Source organism: Amblyomma americanum, chromosome 4 (assembly GCF_052857255.1).
Source record: "Amblyomma americanum isolate KBUSLIRL-KWMA chromosome 4, ASM5285725v1, whole genome shotgun sequence".
NCBI classification, from domain to species: domain Eukaryota; kingdom Metazoa; phylum Arthropoda; class Arachnida; order Ixodida; family Ixodidae; genus Amblyomma; species Amblyomma americanum.
The window spans coordinates 112,972,782-113,000,765 of record NC_135500.1 but is presented as its reverse complement, the minus strand read 5'-3'; the positions used below and the strand labels follow the sequence as shown (position 1 = coordinate 113,000,765).

At 47.7% G+C, this 27,984-nt stretch overlaps 1 protein-coding gene across 1 annotated transcript; it reads left to right on the top strand.

The window, feature by feature from the left end:
• The first annotated feature begins 55 nt into the window (after positions 1-55).
• Positions 56-27,610, top strand: LOC144128221 (uncharacterized). The gene is made up of 4 exons (XM_077661447.1): positions 56-434; positions 5,524-5,781; positions 7,129-7,297; positions 24,763-27,610. The coding sequence occupies exons 1-4, from the start codon at positions 114-116 to the stop codon at positions 24,957-24,959; spliced, it is 945 nt and encodes a 314-aa protein (XP_077517573.1). The 5' UTR covers positions 56-113; the 3' UTR covers positions 24,960-27,610.
• Positions 27,611-27,984: the final 374 nt, after the last annotated feature.

Here is a 27,984-nt window from a genome sequence, read left to right as displayed (position 1 = left end):
CAACGAGGCAATAAGTAGCTCAGGTCTCGCGGAGCCCACACACACTACCGCGACGGGCTCCTACTGGAAAGTGTAACTGCTGGCAGTCGACGTATTGCCTCTTCCAAAGAGACATGGGAAGCCTGGACACCTCTGCTCCGACCAGCCCCATCGACAACGGCGACGTGAAGAGTCCAGGTTGCCGCAAGGAGCGCATGGATCCAGTCGGCTACGACCGCCATGAGCCCTATTTGTGGCAGCTGGACAGGGCGGCTCTCGACAGGACCACGTTCCTCAGGGAGCCGCACGTCAGCCACCAGCACCTGGACGTGGGCTGTGGAGTGGGCGGGTTTACGAGAAATGTTCTTCTGCCGCTGGGCGGGTCGGTAACGAGGATTGTGGCCGCAGACATATCGCCGTCCATGCTGCAGTTCGCACGTGGCAACAACGCTCCGGTGACTTCGACGTTTGCATATAAGCGTAGAGAGACAATTATTTGATGGCCTCAGTGACAACTTTCGCTCTTCAGTGGGGCTCATTTCTTGATATCAGCGCACCAGAAGTCAATGGAAAATACCTAAGCAATCTTTGACTCGCTGATGACATTGCCTTGCTTTGCCACTTAGGAGATGAACTGCGAAGCATGATCAATGAGCTAGGCAGAGAGAGGAAAACGGTGGGTCTAAATATGAACATATAGAAAACCGATGTAATCTTCAACAGTCTCGCGAGGGAACTGCAGTTCACAACTGGTAGCGACGTGTTGCAAGTGGTATACTTAAGGCACATAGGGACAGCTGATCCGGGTCATGAGAGGGAAATAACTAGAAGAATATGAATGGGGTGGAGCGCATATGGCAGGTTTTCTCAGATCATGAATGCAGTTTACCAATATCCTTCAAGAGAAGAATATACAATAGCTGCATCTTACAGTTAAGGTAACTGGGTACAAGCTACCCCTGCCTGGTGCTCGGCTTCTTTGTGGTGAAATGCTTGGGAAATGGGTCTTTGACCCCACCTTGTGAAATGAAAACTACTTTAAGCCATGGCGCTCTTTGGCCAAAGCAGCCCTTGCGGCATAAAAATTGATCATCATTCAACTGTACTTAACTGGAACTCACCTGTGGGCAGAAACGTGGAGGCTAACGAAAAGAACACAGCTCAAGGACCACTCAGTGAGCTGTGGAAAGGAAAAATGATAGGTGTAACGTTAAGGGACCGGAATGGGGCTGAGTGGGTGATATAACAAACGTGGGTTAATGACATCCTAGTCGAAACCAAGAGGAAGAAATGGGCTTGGGCAGGGCATGTAATGAGAAGGCAAGGTAACCGCTGGTCCTAAGGGTAACGGAGTGGATTCCAAGAGAAGGCAATCGTAGCAGGGGCTGGCAGAAAGTTACGTAGGCGGGCTTGATTAAGATGTCTGTGGCGATACGCTGGCTGCAACTTTCAAAGGACAGGGTTGTTTGGAGACGCATGGGAGAAGCCTTTGCCCTGCAGTGGTCGTAGTCAGGCTTTTGATGATGAACAACAAAATGTCGCCTATACAACGGAAGTAAATGAGCGGTTTTCCTGAGAATGAATTCAGAAGTTTAGATCGCCCTAACCCGCTAAATATGTTTGCATATGTTTCTGCGGCAAAAAAGTGCCCACATTGGTGTCCAATCAGTTATTTGGAAATTTAGAAGTTAGAATAGTTGAAAGTGAGGAAAAATTGAAGTGCTGGAGTTATCTTATTGTGAGTGTGGATTTTTTCTTGCAGCGTTACAAAAGGCATCAGTGCCATCATTTATAATAATATTTCTGAACAAATCCGCGACATTTCGATGTAGCCAATATGTTATCCTCTCGGAGGAGGGCTGTATCATGAAGTGATCCTAATATTTGAAGAAAGTGCGGTGCCTTCTGGAAGACGGAAGGAAGCAGCTTTGAAATGTACAGAGGTTAGCGGTAGAGGATGAATGAAATTTTTGTGGGCGCATTTATGTTAGAAACGTTAGGCTTTCCCGGGAAATCTGCTATTAACAAGTTTTCTGTGGAAATATTAAAGATTTCATTATGTAAATAAAAGCAGCCTGCTTGTATTTTGCATGGTCTTAAGAAGTTGCAGTCTGATTGCGTGATTAGTTTTCAGGATAACAGGTCTGGCAGTTCACTTCAAATGACTGAAGTCTGGGGCCGGAACGGCATCTAATTTCTTATAGTGACAAGGGCTGCTGAGCTGACTGTAGGTCTTTTTTTGCATTGTTTACTGGCAGTATGGATATGAGCGCTCGTGTCTTCGTGCTGTTTTCTGCGCCCGTGTCCTTTTCGGCGCTGTTCCCTAAAAGGATCAATATGCTACCGCCTTTGCCTGCTGACTTAATGACTATACCGGTTGTAGAAGATCGCTGGTTTATATTAGCGTTTTTTGTATATGAATGATTCCTGTGCTTTTGAGACCGCCTTTGTTTTTGATACAATGGGTTCCGAGACATTTATATAGATGTCTAGCTTAGGGCATCCTTCAGCGTACGGTGGCCATGTATCCGGAGCTGTGAGATTGATAGAATTAGGGCCAGGCGCTTCAGTTTGATGGATGCGTGCTGACCGCGTGTTAGCCTCTTTGGATAAATGAGATTCAAGTTGTAGGTTTTTTTGCTGAAGTATTTTTATACTTATTATTCACGCGAATTCTTTTCAGTCTCTATGAAGTTTATGAGCATTGCAGTTATATCAGAAAATTGCCAGTTTAAAACCCCGCTTTGCAGGAAACCAGCAGATTGACAGCAATATTTCGATAACACTAGCCATCATCCGAGACACTCTAAGCAAAACATAATTTTAGGACAGGTAACGTGGCTTCGAATAATATGTAGTGATATCTACAACTTTTCAAAGACATGAAATCCTTAAAAGCCATTCTAACTTTATCATTTTCGCAGGCCAACGCGACTTGTTTCATACCATGCGACCTGTCCAATTCCCCTTGCCTGGACAGCAGCCTTTTCAGTTTCGCGTTCACCGACATAGAACACTCTCAACTTCACATACGCCTCCCCCCCTCAATTGTATTCCTCCTTATAGTGAAAGCCCTATTGAGCCTATGCAACTGATGAGCCCACTTACTGAGACCAAGAAAAGTCGAGTTGTCGAGATGTGGCTAGCGGAGTTAGGCTCCCCCTCTAACCTTGCTCGTTTTGTTTTGTGCTGTCACGAATCCCCTCATCATGCCTTCCCTTTAACTTGAATTCCCAGCAGTTCAATGCTTGCAGATTCCTGGCCTGTGTATATCGCCCATTAAAAAGAACAATCTTTATTTCACCGCCTTGTGCAAACACATTAGCCATGACACTCTGCGCTCAAATTCTCTTCGCGTCATTATGACCAAATCGTCGTCATTTCGTGCTCGAGAGCTGTAATTTGTCGCTAGCGTCCAGCTTACCTCCAGAAAGAATGAATCACGAAATATTCTCAGTTATAAACATGGCAGTAAAAATTTCTTCAAATGGCTATTCATTTATTTGTTTCGCATTGTTCCTAGGCGATTCAGGAAAATTATCTTTATGCGAGGTAAGCCTTTTGGATCAAGAACACTATTTTAATGAGGATCTAAATTTGGCTAATTGTATAGGACTGCCTGCTGATGAATGAAGAAAACAGTTCCTAGGTCCTTCAACGCGAAAATTTTCGTAATGAGCACCTTGGTCCGCCTTTTCAGAACCATCTGTTTTTTCCACCCATAGCACTTGTGGAACAGTCACAGGGCAGTACTGAGTCTCTTGAGCCGTTATTAACACCGGGTGACAATTCTTCCCAATATGGATGTCTTGCGCGGGCGTCGCAGCGCTGGCCATGTTGGCTCTTGATAAGGCTTTTACTGCATTTTATTCCTATTAAACTTGCATGATAGACATATTCTCGCAATGGTGGCGAAAATAGGCTGCTAATTTATCACTCGCAGTACATCCTGTATGAAAGATTGCGTATTATTCTATATAAATCAACCCTGTCGACTTGAGAGAACTTCTGCTTTTCAGTGTAGAGAAAATCCCGCGCTTAAACTTTAATTGAATTAATAGAATTTGCTAATTGCTGAAAAAAGGTCTCTGCCTAGAGGCTAACATTTCCTGGCATGCGGCATCACATACCGTTTTCTCAAACCTACATGGGTCTACGATACCAATAACCAGCTGCCACTATAATATACCAACTAAGGTGCAACTAAAAAATATACCAGTTGATGTACAACTAAAGAAGCCACCTCTTCATAAGCCGTCAGCCTGAGGTTTGTTACAAGACCCTCCTCCTTTGAACACAGAAAGTCCTGCACAAGCCGAGTTGTCACCGCAACCCCAACACTAGATTTTTCTTTCTTTAGGCCCCTAGCTGTTTATATGGTGCAGTCTAGAGGAACAGGCATCCGTTTCTGGTCGAATTATTAGCCGAGTGATTGTTGCGCCAAGCAGTAATGAAGTAAAAAAAACTATTTCGTTCGTTTGTTCACCGAAATCCTGGAGGTAGTCGTTGCTTGGCGCGTTGATACATTTTGTGAATTTCACGTTGTTTCTTTTTTCACTTGTCATGCATGCTATGCCCAATCATTAGAGCAGCCCTTGCACTGGGCGATGTCAGTTCACGTTGAAGAACCCCAGGTGGTTGAAATTTCCGGAGCCCTTCACTACGGCGTCCCTCATAGCCTGATTCGGTTGGGGACGTCAAACTCCCGTAAACCATAAGCCTATTCATTAGAGCAATTAGTTTCGCGAAGCACTGTCGGGCGCATTTAGCAAATGTTGTATATTGATCCCAGTTCACGTGAAAGCAGTGTATTATCAACTCATTCTGACGGGGCCGGGAGAAACTAGTACACATGAGTAATATATGCAAGACGTATGTACTGTACAAATATACACTGGTTCCGCGCAGCCACGTTAGTAACTAGTGATGGTTGCCTAGGCCACGCTCAGCCGTGTTCACGCTAACTGTGGTCAAGGTAGTACAAGACTCCCGTAACACTGTAGTATGAGGAGCAGTCGTAGCCACCGTCACTAAATTTCTTGTGTGTGAAATACGAAAAAATTATGAACCGCTAGAGCTCATGCGGGACAGCTGATGAGAACGCTCCGGTGTCCTCATTTCCGGCTACCCTCGGCTAGCACTTTTAAGGCGAAAGCCTTTAATGGTTCATACTCGCTGCCATGACACCTCTTCGTCCGATGTCATGTTCTTGAGCAACTCGACAGGAAAAAAAACCTTTGAGCACAATGGGATTCGAACCACAATCCTTCCGTTCCGTAGCCAAGCGTGCTAACGACTACACTTCTCACCGCCAACGCATAGCTTGTTGTTCTCCTTGTATAGGACGCTGGAGAGCGTTTGCGGAAAGGCGTCGAATCAGACGGATGACTCCCAAACACCCTCCAGTGTCTCCAGCATTTAAGATTCCCAAACAATTGTACACTTAATCAACGTCTTACCCACACATAAGTTGCGCAAGCAGCAACACCGCACTTTTGGTAAACAAAGTGCCACCCTGAATTTTTTACTATCACAACACCGCAGGACCGCATCGTGTACGACCACTTGGACATCGACTCAGCCGTGGAAACGTCCGCCTTCGTCACCAAGTACGGCCAGTTCGCTCGCGTCTATTCTTTTCTGTGCTTCCATCTGGTGTCGGACCAGACGGCATCCTTTCGCAACATTGGCCGCCTGTTGTCAACGGACGGCGAGTGCCTCGTCACGGCATGCGTGACGAACCCGGCTCTGGACGCCTGGCTAGACGTGCTCAGAATGCCCGAGTGGAAAAATCTGGTTCCAGTAAGTTTAGCCAAAGACCTGTTCTTCGGAAGCAACCTAACATATAGGGCTGATTTCTTTGTACAACACGCTTCCCGGTATTTTTTTACCTGTCCGCTACTATTGATCACCACCTCGCTTTGACGCCAGGACTAACAGCTAGGATGAAATTAAAGGGTTGCGACCCTGTCATGCAAGGCGGTGCTCACTACTAATATCAATTAAGAATCAATCTGGGAGACAAGTGCTACAAAATACGACTCCTGCGTTCGCAAGGAAAAAAAGAACGACACCCATCACTGCATAACAAGGAAGTTTGCTCTACGAATGACCTACTCGTATTTCTCAGCGGCAGATGACAAAATATTTTTTTGTTCAAGCCCTCAGAGCTAGGAGGTTGAACTCGAAACTGTCTTAATTTCTTTATTTAGCCGTACGTCCTCGGGACTTGTGTCTATTCAAATGTTCTTCTAGTTTGAGAAATTTTTTGAAGATTAAAAGCATCGCTAACTATCCTGCGAAGAAGTATTGCCGAGCATTCACTGGCCCGAAAGGTTCTGCGAGACGCTGTAATTAATGACTGCTGGTGCGGGATTGGCTGAAAAGAGCCCTGACAAATGTAATTCGGTTTAGTCAAGCTTTTTGGCGCTTTCCTAAATATGCCGCAGAAATAGCAGCGTAGCCACTTTCTTACGAGAACCAATGCTATTTCGGATATTTTATATAGTGCCGTGTCTTTAAACGTTGCTCTCAATTGCGCATAAGGATTGTGCACCGCATATATCGTCAAATAAGAACTTAGCGCAGCCGACGACTTGTTCAATCTGGAAGCGAACCGTGTAAAGTGGCATAAACACTTCGGCTCTCCTTGTCCTGTCGCGCTTCATGCAGCATAATGCTATGTAACCTCCTGTGGGTCTTTAGTGCCCCATGGAAGAACTACGCCTGCCGGAAACGTCCGTAACTTACGTTCTAATCGATTTTTCTGATGAAGGCAAAATCAGAAATCGAGCGTTAACATCGGCGACGTTTTTGTTTTCTCCACAGAATCTTGCGGCTCTGGTCATACGTTAGGTGACTCTTGGTATTTTTATCTTAACATTTTCTTCGGGTTAATGTGGTCGTTGTGACCACGAGTGTGCAGTCAAGATTGTGTAGCTTTTCAGCGAGTGCTCACGCATTCAGGCGTCATGTTAATGAACGTCAATAGGGCACTGGTGTTGCCATTCACTCAGCATTGATTGGTCGATGGGCTGAACCAAATGAACCGACTTCTCGGCCCATAGAGATGACAGTGGTGTGGAACAGTTTATGAGCTGTGTTCAGGAAGATACACGACTTGGTTCCTTTGCGTGGTCCCTCCTGCAGGATCCGAGGGCTGTGCTGCCTTCGTCATCGGTCCGCTTCCACTACACGGGCGCCGAGGCGGAAATCGAAGAGGAGACTCGACAGTGCGTCACTAACGCTGGGCTCGAGTGCATCGCCTGCGAAGTCCTACAGTGCCCCTGGCTCGCACCCGACATCGGACACTTTTGTGGTGAGAGAGCTTCGTGGTAGAAACAGATGTTGAGGGGACGTTAGAGTGCTGGCTGTTATTTGGTGTCATATGGGTCTGAGCCATGTGCGTCAGATGAAACGCGAATAGCATTGTGCGTTAAACAGCAGCAAACCAGCAATGAACACTTAATTTTATTTCAGCAAAGCATTTCGAGGCTACCATGAGAAAATGACCATCTCCAACTGTGCCAATATCATCACTACCGCGTGCAGACAGAAGCGAGCTGATAGAAATGGTTCATCTTCGGTTAAAGACGCGAAACGCACACAGGCACAAGGAAGGTAGACGATATTGAGAGTCTACTCTCCTTGTGTCTCTGTGCGTTTCGCGTCTTTAACCAAAGCTGACCGATTACCTACTAGCCCAACAAGACGTTCTTTTATGAAAGGAATGGGTGCCGAAAAAAAGGTGTAAACCTAGGCCGCTATCACAGCATCGTGCAGACAGAAGGGTATCGATAGTAATAGATAACCAACAATGATTGCAAAAATAGGCGTGTCGCAGGAGCGATTACGGAAGCAACAGATACCCCCAATACTCCCATGTCATCTGGCATGCTAGTAGTACAAGCCTGTACAGAAAACACTTGCCTGCAATAATTGCGTCAACCACAACAGCGTTGGTAAAACCCGCCTCTAATTTGGCATGCAGCGAAGCATGAGGAGGAGTGAAAACATTTATATTGCCACACTGTTGGCCATTTATTGTCAACTTCATGCGGTCAGACTATGTGCGTTGGTGCCCGCCTGTCTTCCTCGTCTTAGCCTGTTCAAGCGTCGGTTGGCTAAGTTGCGCTTGGTGTGCTAGCCCTTGTGAGCCCTTTGTTTATTTACATGAACAGTATAGGCTAGGTCGGTGCTGGATAGTGGCTCCGGCTACTCCTTTTCACCAATTCATAATAACCACTTGGTCGAACGATGTACAGTTGAACATAACATAAAACAAACAAAAACAGTACACAACATATAAAACAAAGTACGAGCGTCAGGAAAAGTAACATTAATGAGCGAACAAAAACGCCTTGAAGTTAAGAAAACAATACACAATGCAATATAGATAAGAGATAGGAATAAACAAGGACATAAGAACAATAAATAAGCTCATTTGCAGTACACACAGCAAAAGTAAATAACAATGCTATTAGAGCACTCGCTCAACCAAAAACACAAAAAACGCTCAACTGGTTCTTCTCGATGACACTATGAAATACATCGCACGAGAAATAACTTTTTGATTTTTTCAGTTTAAGATTGAAGAAAATCCTCACGAGATGACCAGAGAGAGACTCCTTGAAAATGTTGCTGCTCTTTTGGAACGCGTAAAGTGTCTGCCGCATACGTTCTCTGCTACGTAAAATTGTTTTTTTTTTGAGGAAAGGAAATTTCTCGACTGCGATAATTTTCAGTGGCTTACTAACGCGTGCTGACAGTTTCACAAAACCACCAGGACGTCAAATGTTATGTAGGAAGAAGACATACAGCAAGTACGCGCAACTTTCAGCTGGTGAAGGGGAGGATAAATGTAAAGGGCCTTTTATAGGAAATCATGTACGGAAAAAAGCGTAAACAAGTAAAATTAAAAGTTTATTTTAAACATTGAAACGCCTGCACGCTGCAGAGTGTAAAACTATCATCTATTCAGTCCATTACCCGCCGCGGTGGCTCAATGGTTAGGGCGCTCGACTACTGATCCGGAGATCCCGGGTTCGAACCCGACCACGGCAGCTGCGTTTTTATGGAGGAAAACCGCTAAGGCGCCCGTGTGCTGTGCGATGTCAGTGCACGTTAAAGATCCCCAGGTGGTCGAAATTATTCCGGAGCCCTCCACTACGGCACCTCCTTCTTCCTTTCTTATTTCACTCCCTCCCTTATCCCTTCCCTTACGGCGCGGTTCAGGTGTCCAACGATATATGAGACAGATACTGCGCCATTTCCTTCCCCAAAAACCAATTATATATATATATATATATATATATATATATATATATATATATATATATATATATATATATATATATATATAAATAGTCCACTCTTTTGTTGGAGAGTGTGGTAGCCGTACAACTAGTGCAGGCGCTGTGCATTCCAGGCATCATGCTGCCTGCATATCTCTAATATCGTCCTTTCCACCTCTCGTGTGCGCCAGCGAGAATTTACGTTCTTTCAAACAGGGTTGTGAGTCCCACATTCAGCAGTGCAACGCAAAGGACCGAAACGCTTTAGTTTTTTTTTTACTTAAGTTCATGTAATCTTGTCGCGTTTCATTGATGAGGTAACAGATCTGCATCAATAATATTTGCCGCAGCGAGCACAGCCCGTGCTTCAGTGCCCGTTGTGTGCGGCCTAACCCAGCACGGAACTCTACATCTACGAAAGTCCACATTCTCCTATTCGCGCCTAGCGCTGCGTGCGACTAGTCTGATCACTGGAAACGAGAAAAAAGACATGTTCGCCACCCATGAGGAACAGAATGCTAGTGCGATGGTATTGACAGTTGCAGCGCGCTGTTAAAAGGCGAGATAGGTCACTTAAGCTGGCGCTGCCATGGCCCGCCTTATTTTGTCGTCAGGTGCGCATCACACCGAGCACGCTGCAGCCCACAAATTCGCCCGTCATGGTGCTTTCATATGCATGAAATTTATATATAAAAAAACATGGGGAATTTACAGATAATACAATTAAATTTGAAAGATTGCTTAGAGAAATGTAAAAAAGAAATACCTATAGCATGGTGGCACCTGCCACCATGTTTCAAAGGGTACGCTCCTAACATTCATCAATCCATCGCTCGGCGGCCGATTTGAAGGCCGCAGGTTCGGTTCCTATCCCGGTGGCTGTATATCTACAGACGCGAAATACGAAAACGCTCGTGTGCTGTGCAACGTCAGCGCATTCGTAAGATCACCAGGTAACATAAATTATCCGTCGCCCTCTACTACGATGTCCCTCTCGGGATATGTGTCCTGTCGGTGCGTTAAATTGCATATAGTGTACCATACCATGCCATTTCACAAAAAGTGAGTGCGCCCCGTCATCCAGAATAGATGTGAATATCGAATGGTTTACACGACCCATCCTTGGGTGGTCGACAGGTGAGGCTGCATGGCCACTTTCTTGGTTTCATGAGCTGCCAACATCAACCGCTTTTCATCTTCGAGCTGGACAGCGAGCTGGGCGTGCCTCGCCGCTTTTACTGCTTTAGGTGCTGTCGCATTAAGTCGCACTTCTTTTTCGCGTAAGACGGCAAGCCATCCATCTGATACAGTCTGTTGAGTTGAACTGCACTCTTGGTGATCCTCGCTGCTCGCTCTGCTTGGCACGCCACCGAACCGGCGTGTTTTTCTTCTGCCTTGGTGTTCGGGTGCCTTGGCTGCCTTTTCACTTTTGTACTCGGACGACGTACGCTCAGCTCGGAGCAGCGCAGAAAGAACATTTTTTGCCTTTCTACTGTAGTGGTGTGAAACCTGCAGTCGTGCCTTGTCTACAGGTCGCTTCCTATTCCTTCTTCCACCTTTGTTCTGCAGACGGACCACTACAGCCGCCGAGTATTTGGAGTCCTTAGTGAATGGGTGTAGGGGGGTGACGACTATGTTAATATGCGCCATTCCACTATATGCCGGTGTGGTAAGGCACCACGTATGTCTCATGCAGAACCTGGCAGTTTGCTCAAAACAGATGAAACATGGTTACTAGAACTAAAAAGATACCGACGGGAGAAACGCTACCGTTTGTTCTGTCAACTAGCCCGTCTTGTTTTATGATGTTAAAAATGGCGCCATCTATTACTCGCACGAAAGTTTATTTCCTATCTAGTGCCGTCTGTGCTGTATTCACCAGTCACAGCAGACAGTGCGACTTCATAAAAAGGCCGAGTAGAGTGATGCGTCAGCAAGCAAAGGCGCTCGATATGTGCCGGTATTGGTGCGAATAACGCTCAGATTCAGTTTTTGTGCTCAGCAACATGTGAGCGGAAACCTTCCCTTTGGAAGCTGTTAGCCGAGGTGTAGGCGCGGCCCGGGACAGATAGCATTAGCTACCGGCGCGATTTCTCGGCTGATGTGGCTGCGCAAGCTGCACCCAGGTTAGAATGCTTGGTGCCGGCGACATTAAAGCACGCCACTAGCGCTGGTGCTGCTACGTTGTCGAACTCACGGAACCTGAACGAGAAGGCAGTGGTGGCCGGTTTATCACTGGCGAACGATCCTGACTACCCGCGCCGCTACAGCCAGTATGCAGGGCAGAGAGACACGCGCCCCACCTTCGTACCTGGACCGCACCTAACTTCGTGAAGGAGTGGAGGTGTGGCGCTGACCTCATGGGCACTGTTCATTATTCTGTCTAGGTGAAGTCCATAGTAGAGAGGTGGGTCAGATGGTTCTTGATAATCAACAAGTGAAAAAGGAAGGAAAAACTTCAGGGTGCCTGCCAGCGTTTCGACATGAGGACTTGTGTGAGGTGCACAAAAGATACTCGGAGGATTTGTGAACGCGGTGCGTCCACAGTGGCGCGTCGGACAGGGGAGCGCTGAGCGTGCGAATGGTGTGTGCGAGGCGACGGCGACAGGAAGCGTGGCGAGCGCGAAGAGTGGAGAGCTGACGTGTCAGAAAACCGAGGTGTAAAGGGAGACAGGGCAGCGAAGGTCGTGTCATACAAGCTCGGAGGTGGCAGCCGTCAGACGATGGCTCCGTGCTGCCGTGACCTCCCTTGCATCACCGACGCAAGCCTCCTGCGTTCCTTGCAAGCGTGGAGGTGGCAGCCGACGGACTGAGGGTCGGTGCTGCCGAAACGCACTCTTGGATAGCCTGCTTGAAGCCTCCGGCGTTTAGTGACGCTGTCGATGGGACCAGGCTACGTTTTTCCTGCTGCTGCCAAGTTCTTCGGGCTTGTGACGGGAGACCACCGGCGTCTCCCTGTGTTCCCTTCCGCTCCTAATACCACCTGGCTCCTTTCCGTCGCTTTCTTCGACGCAGCGGCAGCGACGCGTCGCACTACATCGACCCGCGTTCGCCCTGTCTGCAAGGCATCCCCGCTTCACCTGGGATACTCACTACCTGGCGCACACTTTCCTTTGTTCTGTAGTGTCGTACGCGTGTAGAGTGTTTGTTTTTCTTGATGTTTTCCTGTTTGTCTTTCTTGATGTTTTCCTTTCTTTTTGGCTCTTTTCTCTTAAAATATAAATACGGCTTCGTTTTGTTCTGTTTTATCTCTTTGTTCTCTTCTCTTGTTCGAACCTGCACTCGATAGCGTTCCCCTTTGGAACGTCGGGGACGCGTTACCAATTTGTAAAAATTGGCGTCAGCGCGACAGGACGAAGCCATTTAACTTGTATTGAGGAGGTTTTTTAAGAATAAGGAAACGATGAGATCGCTAAAGGAGTTGAGTTAGGGAAAGAGTTGGGGTTGAAAGACGCCGAGCTGCGCACGTGGCTGGCTGCCGAGCAAGAGAAGGAACGCGCAACACATGCAGCCGAATGCGAGCAGGCCAAAGCGCAAGCAGAGGTTGAAGAGCCTAGATTGCAGCTCCAATTAAGGCTTGCAGAAGGTAGTGGAGGTACTGGCACCTTGCTCGAGACTCCGACGAGAATGTATGTAGAAATCTGTAGATACTTACTTGGTGCTGGGCCTTTTGGCTAAGATCATGTGTAGAATCTGTTCTCACTGGCTCGGCCTCACTGGCTTAGATCGTTCGTAGTTTCTCGCTTCTCGGCCTCTTACGGGCTAAGATCAAAGTGTAGTATCTGCCTCGGCCTGCTCGGACTGCTCGGCCTGCTGTGTTCCTGCGTGCGTTCCGGCCGCCGGCTTGCGTCGGTGGCCGGTGTTCGACCACCAAGAGTGATCTTTTGTTCCGGTGCCCTTCGGCTGGCGGGCGCCTCAACATGGTGAGCCAGCCACCTACAAAGGCCCTTGCCTTTGATGTTGTCGTCCCTGAGGGGGCTAGTCCGGAGGATGTCGTCGATGCGACAGCCTCCGTAGTTCGTTTGGAAGAAGTTTACTGTGTCCAGCACTTCGGTGGACACAACTACCAAGTTACCGTAAAGAGTGAAGCCGCCATGGCTGCAATCGTTGATGCGTCTTGCCTCATCATCGGCAACGAACGCGTCCCCATCGTTCCCCTGAGCCCCCAGGTGACTCAGGTGACTGTTCTTTTTCTGCCCGCCAGAGTACCAAGTGATGCCCTTGCCAAGGCTCTTTCTCCTTATGGCAAGGTGCTGCACATAAGTCGCGGCATCATGGGGTCGCGTCCCACTGTCACCACCGGGACGCGGTATGTCCGAATTGAAATGAAGCCCGAGTCGCCCGTGCCTAACTACATCAAGGTCGCTGGCCACCGCGTGACATGCGATTACAAAGGCATGCAGCGTGTTTGTCGACGTTGTGGCTCGACATTACACTTCAGAGCACAGTGCACGGCTCCGTTCTGCGCCCGCTGCGGCGTCTTTGGGCACCAAGGCCAAGGTTGTGTGCTGCCGTGTCGACGTTGTGGTGATCCACACGCTACCGTGGCATGCGCGATCAAGCCCTCGTACTCTGAGGCTGCGGCCCGACCTGCACCTCCACCGGCTGCACAGGCAGCCGATGAAGCCATCAAGGAACGCGGCGTTTCCGACACCAACGGCTTTGTGAGTGGTTCCTCGGCGCCTCTGAATGTATCGGTGGAGGAAGCGGTGCCTACGGCTGATGCGTCCAGTGATGCACCTCGCAAGCCGGCATTAAATGTGCCTGCTATGTCAGCCTCAGTCTCTCCAAGTGTACCTGCCGCTACGGAGGCCGAGCCCATTGCGCCCCTACAGGTCTCTGATGCTGGGGACAGGCCGCTCTCGCAGCCTGCGCGGCAGCCCGCAGCCAGCGTTGCGGTTTTGAGCGACAACGCCAGTGTATCTGAGGCCGATGGTGACGAGAGCAGCTTGTCGTCCTCAGCTTCTTCAGTCAACCTCGTCATCGACGAGACTATCATCGTGCCTGGGCAGGAGCCGAGGCCGCCGTCGTCATCTCCTTCGTCATCGCAGTTTAGTGTCGGCACAAATATTTCGCCTGGGCAGGAGCCAAGGCCATCTCCTGACGTGGAATCTGTGCAGTCGCCGTCCTCTTCTGCATCGAGGATTAGCGCCAGCACTTCTAGTACTCTCTCTTCGGATGTTGAGATGGTCGCTTTGAGCTCAAGCTTAAAGCGTCCACATACGTCGACTACGGACTCGGACAACTCTTCTGGTCGGGCAAGGAGGCCTCGTGCCTCCTCTGGTCCGACTCTACGAAAACAGTGAGATGGTTTGGTACCGTTCGTAGCGCGCATTGTATTGCTTAGACATCACAACTCGTTGTTTTTTGTTTTTTTTTTCATTACCAAAATGGCTACACTTAACATCATCACGCTTAACGTGCAAGGGTTTCGCAATGTTATGAAGCAGACCGAGGTGGTCGCTTTCGCTCGTTCATCGGGCTGCGATATCCTCTGCCTGCAAGAAACTAATTTTTTTCGCCTCAGTGACGTGTTGGAATTTAAGCGTAGGTTTGGTATCGATGCTTTCTTTTCGTACGCTAGCACGCGTTCTAGCGGAGTTGGCGTTCTTGTTCTGAACCGAATACTTCTGCGAGACCATCAAGTTACCTACGATGCGCTTGGACGCGTGCTGGCGTTCGACTGCACGTTTAACTCACTTCGTCTGAGACTTCTTTGCATCTACGCACCTGCGCATTCTAATTTGGTAAACTCATTTTATAAAAATCTTGATGTGTATTTTCTTGGAGGACGAAACGTTGTGATGTTGGGCGATTTCAACTGCGTGCTCGATACGGTCGCTGATGTGCAGGGCCCTGGCAGAGGCAGACCAAGCTGGAATGCGCGCGAGTTGCGCCGCCTAGTCAACCAGTTTCTGTTAACAGATGCTTATGAGCTCCTGCATGGCGGCGTCTTTGTGTGGACTTGGCGTCGCGGATTGTCGTCAAGCAGGCTAGACAGGGCGTACGTACCGACGGGCCTTTCGAGGACAGTGGGTGCTGCTAATGTAATTACGCTGCCATCCTCACCAGTACACATATCAGACCATCGCCCCTTTCTTCTGTCGCTCAGGGTTCCGGCGGCTGCAGTGTCTCCTTTCAGACCATGGCGTTTGGATGTACGCATCCTTCACGATGCCAGCACGAGAGAAGGACTAACGCGGGCCTTGCGGTTTTCGGTTGTTGGGGCCGTGCCTGGTGACTGGGATCGTCTCAAGGAGCAGTGGCGTCACCATTGCGCCGCTTCTGGTCGAGCCCTTAGAGCTCGCGTCTCAGCTGAGGTTCGTGTTATGACGGCGAAGCTCCGTATAGCTCAGCGCACCCCGTCGCCATCGGCGCTTATGTGTGCATGGAAAGAGGAACTTTCAGAGCGTCTCCAGCGTCTTTTACGATCATCCTCTCTGACAGCGGCCGCATGGCGTTGTCGGCGCAATCCAACTTCTCATCCAGAGGTGCTTCGGTTTGCACGCCAGGAGCTGTTGTGCGCTCAAGGTGCCCCTGCTTTTACCTCTTCCGTCGGTGCTGTGGCCCAGCCAGTTGGCAGGAATTTCAGTGCGTTTTTCGTCCATTTCAGGGATATTGCTCAGTCGCACTTTTTGGTTCATCGCGATGACGTTTCCGCACACCCTTTTTTTGCAGGCTTGCCGCAGGTTGCGGATGAACTTCATGATGGCCTTATGGCTCCGCCAACAACAGATGAAATCAAGGAGGCGTTAGATTCCATGAAACGAGGCTCAACGCCTGGGCCAGATGGTCTTCCTGTGGAGTTCTATTTACAATTCTGGCATATAGTAGGCCCCATTTTCACGGAAGTGTCAAAAATCTGTTTCACTCGGAATGTCCTTCCTAATTCATTTAAAAGAGGCCGCATCGTTCTGATCCCTAAAAAGTCTTCTTTCTCGACATGTCCGGCAGATTGGCGCCCCATTACCTTACTAAATACAGATTATAAAGTATTAGCAAAATTACTCGTCCGCCGTTTACGGGCTCTTCTCCCGTCCCTCATTTCCTGCCACCAGGTTTGCTCCATTCCGGGCCGTGAAATACATAGTTTATCTTCTGTAACGAGAGATATCCTAGAGTATACTATACGGCGGCGCGCACAGGGTCTTCTTGTTTCTCTAGATCAAGAGAAGGCATTCGACTTTCTAGAGCATGAGTATATTTACGGTACACTGGATGCTTTCGGTTTCCCACCTTCTTTAGTGCTACTTATTAAAGAGATGTACAGAGATATTTCAAGCACTCTGTTCCTCGATGGCTGGGAAAGTACCGCATTTGATGTTGGCCGCGGCGTCCGTCAAGGTTGTCCGCTCTTACCTCTTTTGTTTGTCTTAGCATTAGAGCCTTTCCTTTTGGCAGTCAATCACCATTCTCTCATTAGCGGTCTGGCATTGCCAGGCAGTGAGAGTGTACGCGTCACTGCTTATGCAGATGACATCACGCTATACTTAGCTGATGAACGCAGCCTGCTCGAAGTTTTAAACGTTTTTCGAGAGTACGCCTCCTTGTCGGGGGCTGCTCTTAATTATTCCAAGAGTCATTACTTTTTTGTAGGGTCACCTCAGAGACGTATAACGAGTACAATACCTTTGCAGTGGTGTGAGCAGATGCGCATTTTAGGAGTGACCTACGACTGTGCTGGAGTATGGGATGGTATGTGGTCTTCGGTCGTAGAGGGTATTACAGCTCGTGTGCAGAGGGCACAGACCTTTGACCTTCCTCTGCTTGAGAGGCGCTACCTGGTTCAGTCGGTCGTGCTGGGTGCCTTTTGGTACCTTTGCCACATTGTTAAACCACCCCTGCGCGTCATAAGGCGGGTGCAGACTACAGTTTTTTCTTTTTTTTGGTCAGGCGGAACCGAGCTTGTGCCTCGTGCTGTTCTTGGACAACCACGTGAGAGAGGTGGTTTTGCCTTCCCAACGTTGACCATCACGTCCTCACTGTTAGCATTGAAGTGCATGTTGCGTATCCTGCTGGGGGACGCGTCTCCGGCGCGAACCCTGGCGCGGTACTTTTTGGGCCCTTCCTTGCGCTTTTTGGATCCCTCAGCCCCAGTTAATCATGGTCCTCAATCAGAGAAGCCTACCGCTATATATACTACGGCAGTGGCCTTTTTCAGGCATGCAAGCGCAGTAGCACCTGACGTCAACATCCTTACAGACCGTGTCGTGAATATTATGGGCTCGCTGTTGTTGCCTGTTGTGCCGGCGGCTCGCCGCTCACCGATGCGCCGCGTTCAATGGGCGCGCATAACATCGACGCCTCTCCCAGACCATCTACGTGACTTTGTGTGGAAACTTGGTTGGGCAGTGCTGCCTACTTGTGATCGGCTGGAGCGGTGGGGCGTTTTACGCTCCAGTACCTGTCCGAATTGCCCGCTTCCGGAATCTAATCGCCATGCTACAGTCACCTGCATGGTAGCACGTGTCTTTTGGCGCGCCGTTCATGCGGGATTCCGTGGGCAGGGCATTTCGAGCTTTGTCTCCCGCGGCCGCTTCCCCAGCGGCCGTTTTGCTCGCCTGTTAATTGTTGCAGGTCTTTTTAGTTTATGGCGCAATCGATGCACCGCGGTCGCTGGTGGCTTTCGACGCCGAGCTGTGTGGCCAATACTTGGCCGTCTTAGAAGGGAGCTGATCAGTTTCTTGTCAGAGGAGCTCTTTTTCTTGGGAGAGGAAGAGTTTCTCCGGCAGTGGTCATGCCCATTCATTTCTGTTAACAATGAACGTCTTGTTCTGGTCTTTAGACCAAACTGGCGCTAGGGTCTTCTTCTTTATTCCCCCCCCCCCCTTTTTTCCGTGTCAGATTTTTCCGGTATCACTCACTGTTAATAATCATGCCACGCCGCTTTAAATCGCACACAAGAAATTCCTGTTAGTTATTCAAAGATGTTTTGGGCACTCTAATTGGCTCGCCTTACATGCTGAGCGTCATGTCAACTTGTGAATGTCAAATGTATCCGGTAACCTTGGCATGTGTACATATGTAAATAAAATTTTTTCTAATCAAGGCAGTGGAGGTAATCGAGAACCTGCTCCGGGGCCATCAGCAGCGGTTAGCACACACAAGTTGATCGCGCCTTTCGACGATCGCAGGGCTCCCTTGGATGCATACCTCAAACGTTGTGAGCGTATCGCAGAAAGGCACAGCTGGCCAAAGAAAAATGGGTTACAGCAGAGTATGTCTTTGACTGGGGAGACCCTCCGTGCGTTCTGTCGATTGTCTCTAGCATATTCAATGGATTATGATAAGGAAAATTAGCCCTACTCATACATTTTCGGTTTACAGCAGAAGGTTATCGCGAAAGGTTTCGTGAAAGTAAGCCGCTTGATAAAGAAACACGCAAGCAATACAGAGCACGTTTGCTCAGTCTTTTTGATCGATGGGTCGGGATGTTGGGAATGGCCACAACGTACAATGATCTACGTGACTTTGTGGTGGCCGAACAGTTCATGAGCAATTGTCATAGTCAATCGTCTGGCTATTTTCCTTCGAGAGAGTTCAAGACGATGGACAAAATGGCTGAGGCAGCTGAAAACTTTTTAGGGCCCCAGCGGAAAAGAAACTTGTCTTCGTTCAAAGAATCGTTAGAGGTAGGCATCCCGAGAGAGAAGGATGTTCCATCAAGTAGTCCATTGTAAGAAGGTGCCTCATTTGTAATCGACCTGAACATAAGGCTCCCGACTGTCGCTCTAAGCCAAAATAGCTTTATTGCGTTTATTGCAGAAAAAGGGGCATGATTTAAGCTCCTGCTCAAGAAAGCATGAAAACGAGAAGCAGTCGTTCTGTTGTGTTCAGCCAGAGAGCGTTGCGCCTGAAACTGCGTCCACAACAGCAGATAGGCCTGAACCAGCTGAGGATAAGGTGCTGGTCGGACTTGTCCAGAAAGAAACTGCAGACGCGAAACACATTCCTTTACTAGAGGGCGAGCTCCGAGGCCTACCCGTACGTGTTTTACGGGACACGGGGAGCAATTCAGTGGTGGTGCGGAGAGCCCTAGTTCCTGACTCAGCTCTCACCGGTTCGAGATCTACGGTGTTCCTTGTTGATGGCAGTAGTCTGGAAGTTCCCAAGGCAGAAGTCTATATCGCTTCCACTTATTTAAGTGGCACGGCTCTTGTGAAGTGCATGGAGACACCATTGTACGATTTCATAATTGGAAATATACCAGAGGCCCGTGAGCAATCAAATATTGATACTAATTGGAAGAATTCAGACGGCGCTGCTAAATTATGTCCTGGCACAGTCAGTGATTAGAACACCAGTGAAAATGGTGAGGGCTAGGGCCCAAAAGTGGTGTTGGCTGGAAAGAAAGGTTCCGGACGAAGGAGGGAGAGTTCTTATTTAAGCGTTGGTCCCATGAGGTTCACCAAGGAAATGCTAGAAACAGAGCAAAGAGACGGTGAGTCATTGAAGGCGTGTTGGCTGAAAGTAGGAAAGGTGTTTCAAGGCAACCACGGCAATTCGCACTCGTATTCTGTCAAAAAAGGGTTGCTGTACAACCTCTATCATGTCGCCTCTGGGAGAGAGGTTCGAAAGATAGTACTTCCCAAGTTTTGTCGATCACAGGTCTTAAAGCTTGCCCACGATAGCCAGTTGGCGAGCCATCAGGGCATTAAGAAGACTACAGATCGAGTTCTGGAAGAATTCTACTGTTCGGGAGTGCAGAAGGAGATTAAGAGGTATTTTAGGTCGTGCGACTCCTGTCAAAGGACGTGCCCGGAAGGCAAAGTAGGGCAAGCTCCGTTGGGACGCATGCCTCATATCGACACTCCATTTGATCGGCTCGCTATCGATAATGTCGGTCCGCTGTCGGCCACATCGGTGAAAGGGAATAGATATATTCACACCCTCGTTGATTTTGCCGCGCTGTATCCCGACGCCGTGGCTCTCACAAAGACAGATTCAGCGACTGTGGCAGAGGGTTTGGTGGAGATGTTTTCGTAAATAGGTTTTCCTAGAGAGATGCTTTGTGACCAGGGCTCCTGTTTCACTTCCGAAATGATGAGAGAGCTCAATGATCTCTTGGCAGTAAAACACCTCAGCATGACACCTTAGCATCTAATGTGCAGTGAGATGGTGGAGAAATTTGACGGCACGCTGAAGCAGATGCTGCAGAAGCTCAGTCTGGAGCAGCCCAAAACATGTGAACATTATATCGCTCCGCTTCTGTTCGCATACAGAGAGGTGCCGCAGGCTAGTATGGGGTTTTTTCCGTTAGAGTTGATATTTGGACGACATGTGCGTGGACCGCTCGCAGTCCTCAGAGAGCTCTGGACAAGGAAAGAGCTGGCAGAAGATACGAAGACGACATATGGGTACATTCTCGATCGATGAGAACGTCTCGAGGAAACTGTGGGAGCGGCACGTCAAAATCTCTTGCGGGCCCAACAGTTTCAGAAGAGATACTATGACAGGAACAGCAAGAAGCGGCAGTTAAGGGTTAGAGATCGTGCCCTTCATATTTTGCCGAGTAGCCGCAATAAACTCCTGATGCAGTGGAAAGGTCCATTCGTGGATGTTGGCAAAAAGAACGACGTGCATTATTAGATCGACTTGGGCCACACTAAGAAGCTATTCCACATTAATATGCTCAAACGGTATGAAGAGCGTGCGTCCCAAGAGACCGTGCAGGCGTCATCGTTCGTCATAATCCAATAAGCTGACTCAGATGAACAGCTGCCTACCCTTAGCACGTACAACTGTCATGAGATTGAAGCCGTGCAAATCTCCACCAAGCTCGATGAAGACAAACAGCAGGAGATTCGGAGCTTACTTGTCACTTATGCAGACATCTCCGAGATTCCCGGGAATACCAATCTGGTGGAGTGTCAACTCAGGCTGTCAACTTCTGAAGTTGTGAATACCCCGCAATACTTGTTGCCTTTTGCCATGAAGGACGTGATCGAAAAGGAGATGGACGAGATGATGAAATTGGGGGTCATTGAACGTTCAAAATCTCCATACAATTCCCCCCTCGTTCTAATAAACAGAACGACAACACCTACCGGACGTGCATTCACTTTGTACGCATCAATGATGTTCTTGTGTTTGATGCAGAGCCCTTTCCAAGGACAGATGTAATATTTACCAAGGTTGGAACCAAGGTGTACTTTTCAAAATTTGACATTGCTAAAGGCTACTGGCAAGTGCCCTTGGAGGTAGCTTCGAGACCGAAAACAGCGTTCTCTATTCTCTACCCAATCCGATCACTATCAGTTCGTCTATATGCCTTTCGGCATTTCCACAGCATCGGCTGTCTTTACGCGCCTGATGTGTATTCTGCTACAGGCCATAGGAAATGTCATTCATTACATCGTCGATCTTCTCGTAGCGACGTCTTCCTGGGAAGAACTTGTTTGGACTTTAATAGAGCTGGCTATTTAGTAGGGTTCCCGAGGCCGGCCTCACGAGAAAGCCACAGAAGAGTGAAATCGGAGCCACTAACATCTTTTTTCTTGAATACCAGCTTGGAGAAGGGACCACCCGACCATTGGAAACGGTGGTGGAAAAGCTTGTCAACGTACCGCCTCCAAAGACGAAGAAGCAAGTGCGTTCCTTCTTAGGGCTTGCCGGATAACTACCGCGATTTCATCCCTGGCTATGCCGACAAAGTCCAACCGCTCGTAGAGATGACAACCACCCGCCTTCGCCATGTCTGCAAGATATCCCCGCTTCACCTGGGACGCTCAGTACCTGGTGAACAGTTTCATTTATTCTGTAGTGTTGTACGCGTGTTGAGCATGTGTTTGTCTTTGTGTTTTCCTTTCTTATTGGCTCTTTTCCTTTAAATTATAAATACGGCTTCGTTTTGTTCTCTTTCATCTCTTTTCCTCTTGTCTTGTTCGAAGTTGCACGCGATAGCGTCCCCTTCGGAAAGTCGGGGACGCATTACCGATTCGCGACAGCTTGTCTTCGTCTGGACCAAGCATTTATCATTGGGGGTTTTAAATAGATTCATCCCTCCGAAAATGTAAATGAGCTATACGCTATATAAGAAGCATTTAGGCTAGGGAAGACACCCAGTTTTCCGGAGTTATAGCGTTGCGGTGTCTACGAAGCTTGGGATGCATAACTTAGGTAACATGGTGACATCCTGCCAACCCGGTGCGGTCCAACTGCATGGTCGCCTTCGTAGTTTTTGGCCTGATGCCTCATTTTAAATGGTGGACTTTGATTTGAGATCGCGCATTCTCACCCACCTGTTAATAAGAAACAATTGCCCATTGCTTTTTCGACAGCTTGGCGAGTTTCAGGCACATTAATCTACTATATACTATGTAAGTTGCTGCTTAAGCTGTGTCTTGCGTTCTGTCGAGTTTTAAGATTTTTTTAAATTGTTTCCGTCGTGGTAATTACAGTTGCTTCTAGTGCAGTCACAAGTGCCATCAACCTGAATTATAAGTGTTGCCCTGGTATAGTCGGAAGTCCTTTCAATTTCAATTTTCAATTTTCAATTTATTTTTCCATTTACGCATGGTGAGGGTCGAGAGAAAAAGACAAATTGTGGCTTGATATGCCCCTCGGCACTCACATTGCAGGAGAGCAGGCATCATCCAAATTACATACACAAGTAACGTTGCAAAAATGCAAACAATGGTTGCCAAGAACGGTTGGCGCACCATTAGAAAAAACAATAAGTAATGAAGTGCACACAAAAATGATAAACCAAAAAAGCAACAGAAAGAAAATATACTTCATGGAAAAACAGGTCTTTGGGTATTCGAATCAGGTCAACACTTTGTGGAATGAAACTAAAAGAAGCAGTGGCAGCATGGTGAAATCTAAAAAGAAGCACATACATCCTGTATATCTTTGCGGCATGCTCTTGATACATCAACCTTTGCAGCATGAAACTCATTTAAAAGACGGGGCAACGTGTTTGCTAGGCTATATGTACCATATGTTGTGCGACATGTTGGAATGTGCCACACTTCGCTGCGTCTGCTAGGGTAAACTTGCACATTTTGCGAAAGGTGTTCTGTTTCACGCAAGTAATTCAAATTTTGTTTTATGTAATTCTTATATCTTTCAGCCAGCCTAATATTATACATTTCGGATACAATTACGGCATTGAACTGGCGGAATAAATCGCATGTGTTTATATCAGCACCGATGTTTAGTATTGCACGTAAAGCCTTCTTCTGTAAAACGTAAATCTTATTTTTATTGGCACCAGTAGTTCCCCAAACTAAGTGCACATAGTTTACTTGGGACATAAAGAGCGAATTATAAAGGAGAAGTTTAACTTTGCATTGAAGTAAGTGACGATGCCGGTTAATGATACCCGTGACACGAGAAATCTTACTGATGACAGCGTTAACATGATTGTCCCAGCTTAGCTGGCTGTTGAAATGTACCCCTAAGATCTTAATATTGTCTACAACCTCTATCGTTTCCAAACCTAGCTTAAGATCGCATGGTAAAATAAAATATCTTTTTTTTTGGTTTAAATATAACAGCCTTAGTTTCTGTTACATTAATTTTAAACTGATTATTAACCGACCATTCATGGAGTGTACTTTTTGTTCTATTTACCTCGTTTACCACATCTTGATGAGAACAACAGTGAGACGTTATTGCATACATAACATACTTCGCATGCAGGCATTGATTAGCGATATCATTTATGTGAAAGTTAAAAAGAAACGGTCCATGAATACTTCCCCTAGGTTCGTCAGCAGTTACTTTTTTACTGATGATCGACAGCTATTATTTCTTACAAACTGAAAGTGGTGTGCGAGATATGATGCAAGAAGCGCATGAACACGACACCTGAAGCCACAGTAGAACAGTTTTGCCAAAAGTATATTACGACTGATGTGTCGAAAGCCTGCGAAAAATCTATAAAAACGCCAAGAGCAAGTTTTTTTTCCTCGAAACACCGTAAGATATACTCTTTTTGGCTTAGTAATGCTGTCTCGGTTGATTTATGTTTGATAAAACGAAACTGCAAATCTGTCAGTATATGATGTTTGTCACAAGAACATGATATGCGTGGGTGGATAATTTTTTCTAGTCCTTTAGGAAAGATTGGCAGCACGGAAACTCTCTATTATTAAATGCCGGTACACTTATCCGCTCTCGGTCACGCTGCATTTGACGCACTCAAAGCTTTCTTGATATGTGCTGTACAGCTGTGCCCGCAAGGGCTCAGCTAGCGGAAATTCATGTGGGCGCTACGCCATGCTTAGAGCAGCTTAATGATAACCGCTGTTTTCACGTACTATTTTTCATCCAGCGTTAGCTCGTTAACTCAGTTGGATAAGGAGGAGTTTTCTCAGTAGCAGATAGAGTTGAGCTCCGTTGGTGTAGGTTCCCAATAAAGTAGCCCGGTAACGCAGACCTATGAGCATAAAGCCCAGTACTCGTTCTCTGAGTGAGTGACGCATGACGCATGTGCCAGGAGTTCACCGGGGCTGATACTCTCCGACGTTCCTCCCCATGGCAGACATATACACGGACTGCTTTTTGGTGGACGCCAATGTGCCACCGATGGACCGGGACGCCTTCAAAGAAGTCTACATCGAGCGTCTACGACCGTGGGTGAAGCAGACACCCTCTGGCTGGGAGATGAGCGTGGGAATCTACAGGGTCCATGCCAGGTCACGTTCACCGGCTCCTGCTGTGCCCGACGCCGCGGCTTAGCCCACCAGACGACTGATTTCACTCTCACGATGTCAGTCACATGGTGTTCTCGTTTAGTGCTAGATGGTGGTGGTGTCTATGTACAAAGCTTACTGTTGTGTGTCGTCAATTACTCCGTCAGAGTCACTTGAATGAATCAACGTGTCTCTCCCACTATATCCCATAAAGGCACGAAGTGTCCTCTCAAAACGTCAATGATATTCTAGTGGCCGCTCGCTGCTCATTTCGCGAGCCCTATCGGGACACGACGCGACAGACTTCGTCCGACGGAACGTTCATTCTGCTCTGGTTCTTAGAAAAAGATCGCAGGTCACTTAGTTTTCCTCTGAGCTCCGGAGACCATGTCTGATAGCCTCCCTGGCACTTAAAAACCATGAGGGCTTGAAGGAGAGGGGAAAGATGGGGAAGGGAGCGTCTTTACATCATCTGTCAAAGACACAAATGCTCGAGGTGTTTTGTAATTCGCTGTGCAAGGCCCAGTGTCAAAGCTGGTGTGCTGAGAAGTCTCTTGAAGATCGGGACACATTCTTCAAGGCATGAAAATGATACCGTTCTTAGATTCAGTGGTATGTTTTACAGCGTGCCTTGTACATGAATCGGAATATGCGGCTTAACTTTATTTGAGTTCTGTTCCGGAGTTCAGTATGCATGGAATAAGATGCAAGTGTGCGGAATGCAAACGATTCGAGAGAATTATGAACTGCTTCAGTAAGTAACACTTGAAGAAAACATTTAATATATTGCTGTGAAGCAGTTAATACATCTCGCAGTGCACTGAAGGAACTAATGCGAGGAGAGGTATAAGAGAACCAAATGTGCTTTTACAGAGATTTGGTGGCCTAAAAAACAACGAAAGTTCGCAAAATAGTAGAATTATCGAATTCTTTCGCGATTAACGTACACAAAAAACAAACACTGAAGATCGAAAAGTCCCGTCTGTGTAAACTCTAGTGTATTTGTGCATCTCTTTATTTCATTTATTTTCCATTATGAGGTTGTATTTTTGAGCGTGCTTCTTAAGGAATCGTCACAGCTTTTATCGGCAGCGTCAGAGCGATGCTGTTAGCGGAAGGCGGTTGCCTCGGGAACCTGTTGTTCCAGTTCATCTACCGCGGCTAGTGATAATGAAGGGCTATTAAACGCGTCGCCCGAGAAAATGCTCAGCGACGCCGACGTGAGGATGCAGCTGTGCGCGCGGCCGAAGCAGAGGCGGCTACATTATATAAGCGCGGCGCAAAAAGTAGACGCGGTGATGACGTACGCGCCCCCGCTGACGAATGCGGAGACGTACTTAAACGAGTCGCGCCTGATGACGCACGGAAAGCGAACAAATTACTCAACCGTCAGGCGGCTATATAAGCGCGACGTAAAAGCGCGGCACAATACATCCGGCCGGTTCCTGCATCGCGATGAGGGAGGAAGACGCAGCTGCTAAATGACCAGGGAGAAGAGCTGCGCTGAAAATTGCATCAACCGAGGAGGAGGAGGAGGGACTATAATGGAACAGGAGAGGTCTGCCTGGTTGTCGGCCTGGCATGGTACTCCAGGACATCACCCGAGGCGTAAGCGTACGAGGAGCCGCAGCCATGGTCTAGTTGTTAGGGCACCCGTCTGGGCTGCGGGAAGTGGTTTGTTCGAATACCACAGCAGTACACGCACCGGTAAAAATGAGCACAAGCGTCCCCCGGCCAGGCGTTTGGACAACTTCAGGGTGTGCGCTTGGTCGAATCTCCGTAAACCCCGCTGCGTCCTCCGTGGGCCTAGCCCAGTTTCGGACAACCACGCAGCTTGCTAAAGTTGGTTCCTCGTGCGAGGCGCACACGTGACGTCATTCCTAGCATACGACCGAAGATCTGTGCAGCCGTTGTCTAAATGTGTGCCCCTGAGCAGTTTGATTCTCAGTCGTGTAGCAGGGCTATCTAGCTCCCCAGGTAATCTGGGTACTTAGGAAGGTCAGGAGAAGAGTTCCTCGCCTCGTCGAGATATCTGGAATGCTGAAGATTGGAAAAGTAACCATAATGCATGGCGACAAAACGAACCCTGTGCTGTGTAGCTTTCCAAAGGACGAGATATTCCGGGTGAGTTCCTTCAGAGCATTGATATGGTTTACAAAACAACGTGGTTGGCATTTCGAAGCCTGCGTTGACATGTAACAGTTTCCGCTGTGTTTGTTTCCTGCGTACTTGATGTCCGTGCTTTATGTGCTTTTATTATTTGCAAAATATGGCAGTGCCATTTTGCCATGTCTGTAGTTTAAGCATGCCAACTTTGTCCATGCCTTTGTTTCTAGATCGGCGGATGTTTGTTTGCTTTTATTTCTTGGTGTTTCGAGTAATACTGCTATGGAACTATAAATTTTCCAGTATTGTTGGCAAGCGCTCTTGGTTGATGTTTTGTGTCTCTGCTCATCTCATGCTTAAGACTGTGCATGAAAGTGCCTGGAAAATTAAAAAAAAGTCTTTGATCAATAGGAATATTGCTGGCTATTTACCAGCCAGATAGAGACTAACCAGCCACGTTTGAGCTGAAGTAGCAACGACATCGTTTTGCTATTATTCGTTATACTTACCCTGCATTTGTCAGAGCTGCCCAAATTCGCACTGCTTGACAGGAATTTTTTATGAGTTTAGCCCCTGTAAACATTTTCACCTAAACTTACACAAACTCCTACTTGCCAGCTTCGAATGCCTCGAGTTCTAATCTTTCTTGTTAATTATATACCGATGTATTAACAGCTTTCATAGTTTTATATTCGTCTGGATTTGCTGCGTGCGGTAATGTATCGTGGAATCACTTCGTGTTTTTTAATCTATGTTAGGTCATCCTTTGTCTTCGCTCTCCTTTCAGGAGCAAGCAGGTGCTGTGCGTCTAGTGGTGCCAGTCGCCTTCCTGTTGATGTGATGATGGTGATGTCCTCGGGCTGAATGGCTTCTAGCCAGCCTGTTCCTTATCTCTATTCGAACCTCTTTGTCTTCCTCCATGTTAGCGAATGATATAATAATAATAATAATAATAATAATAATAA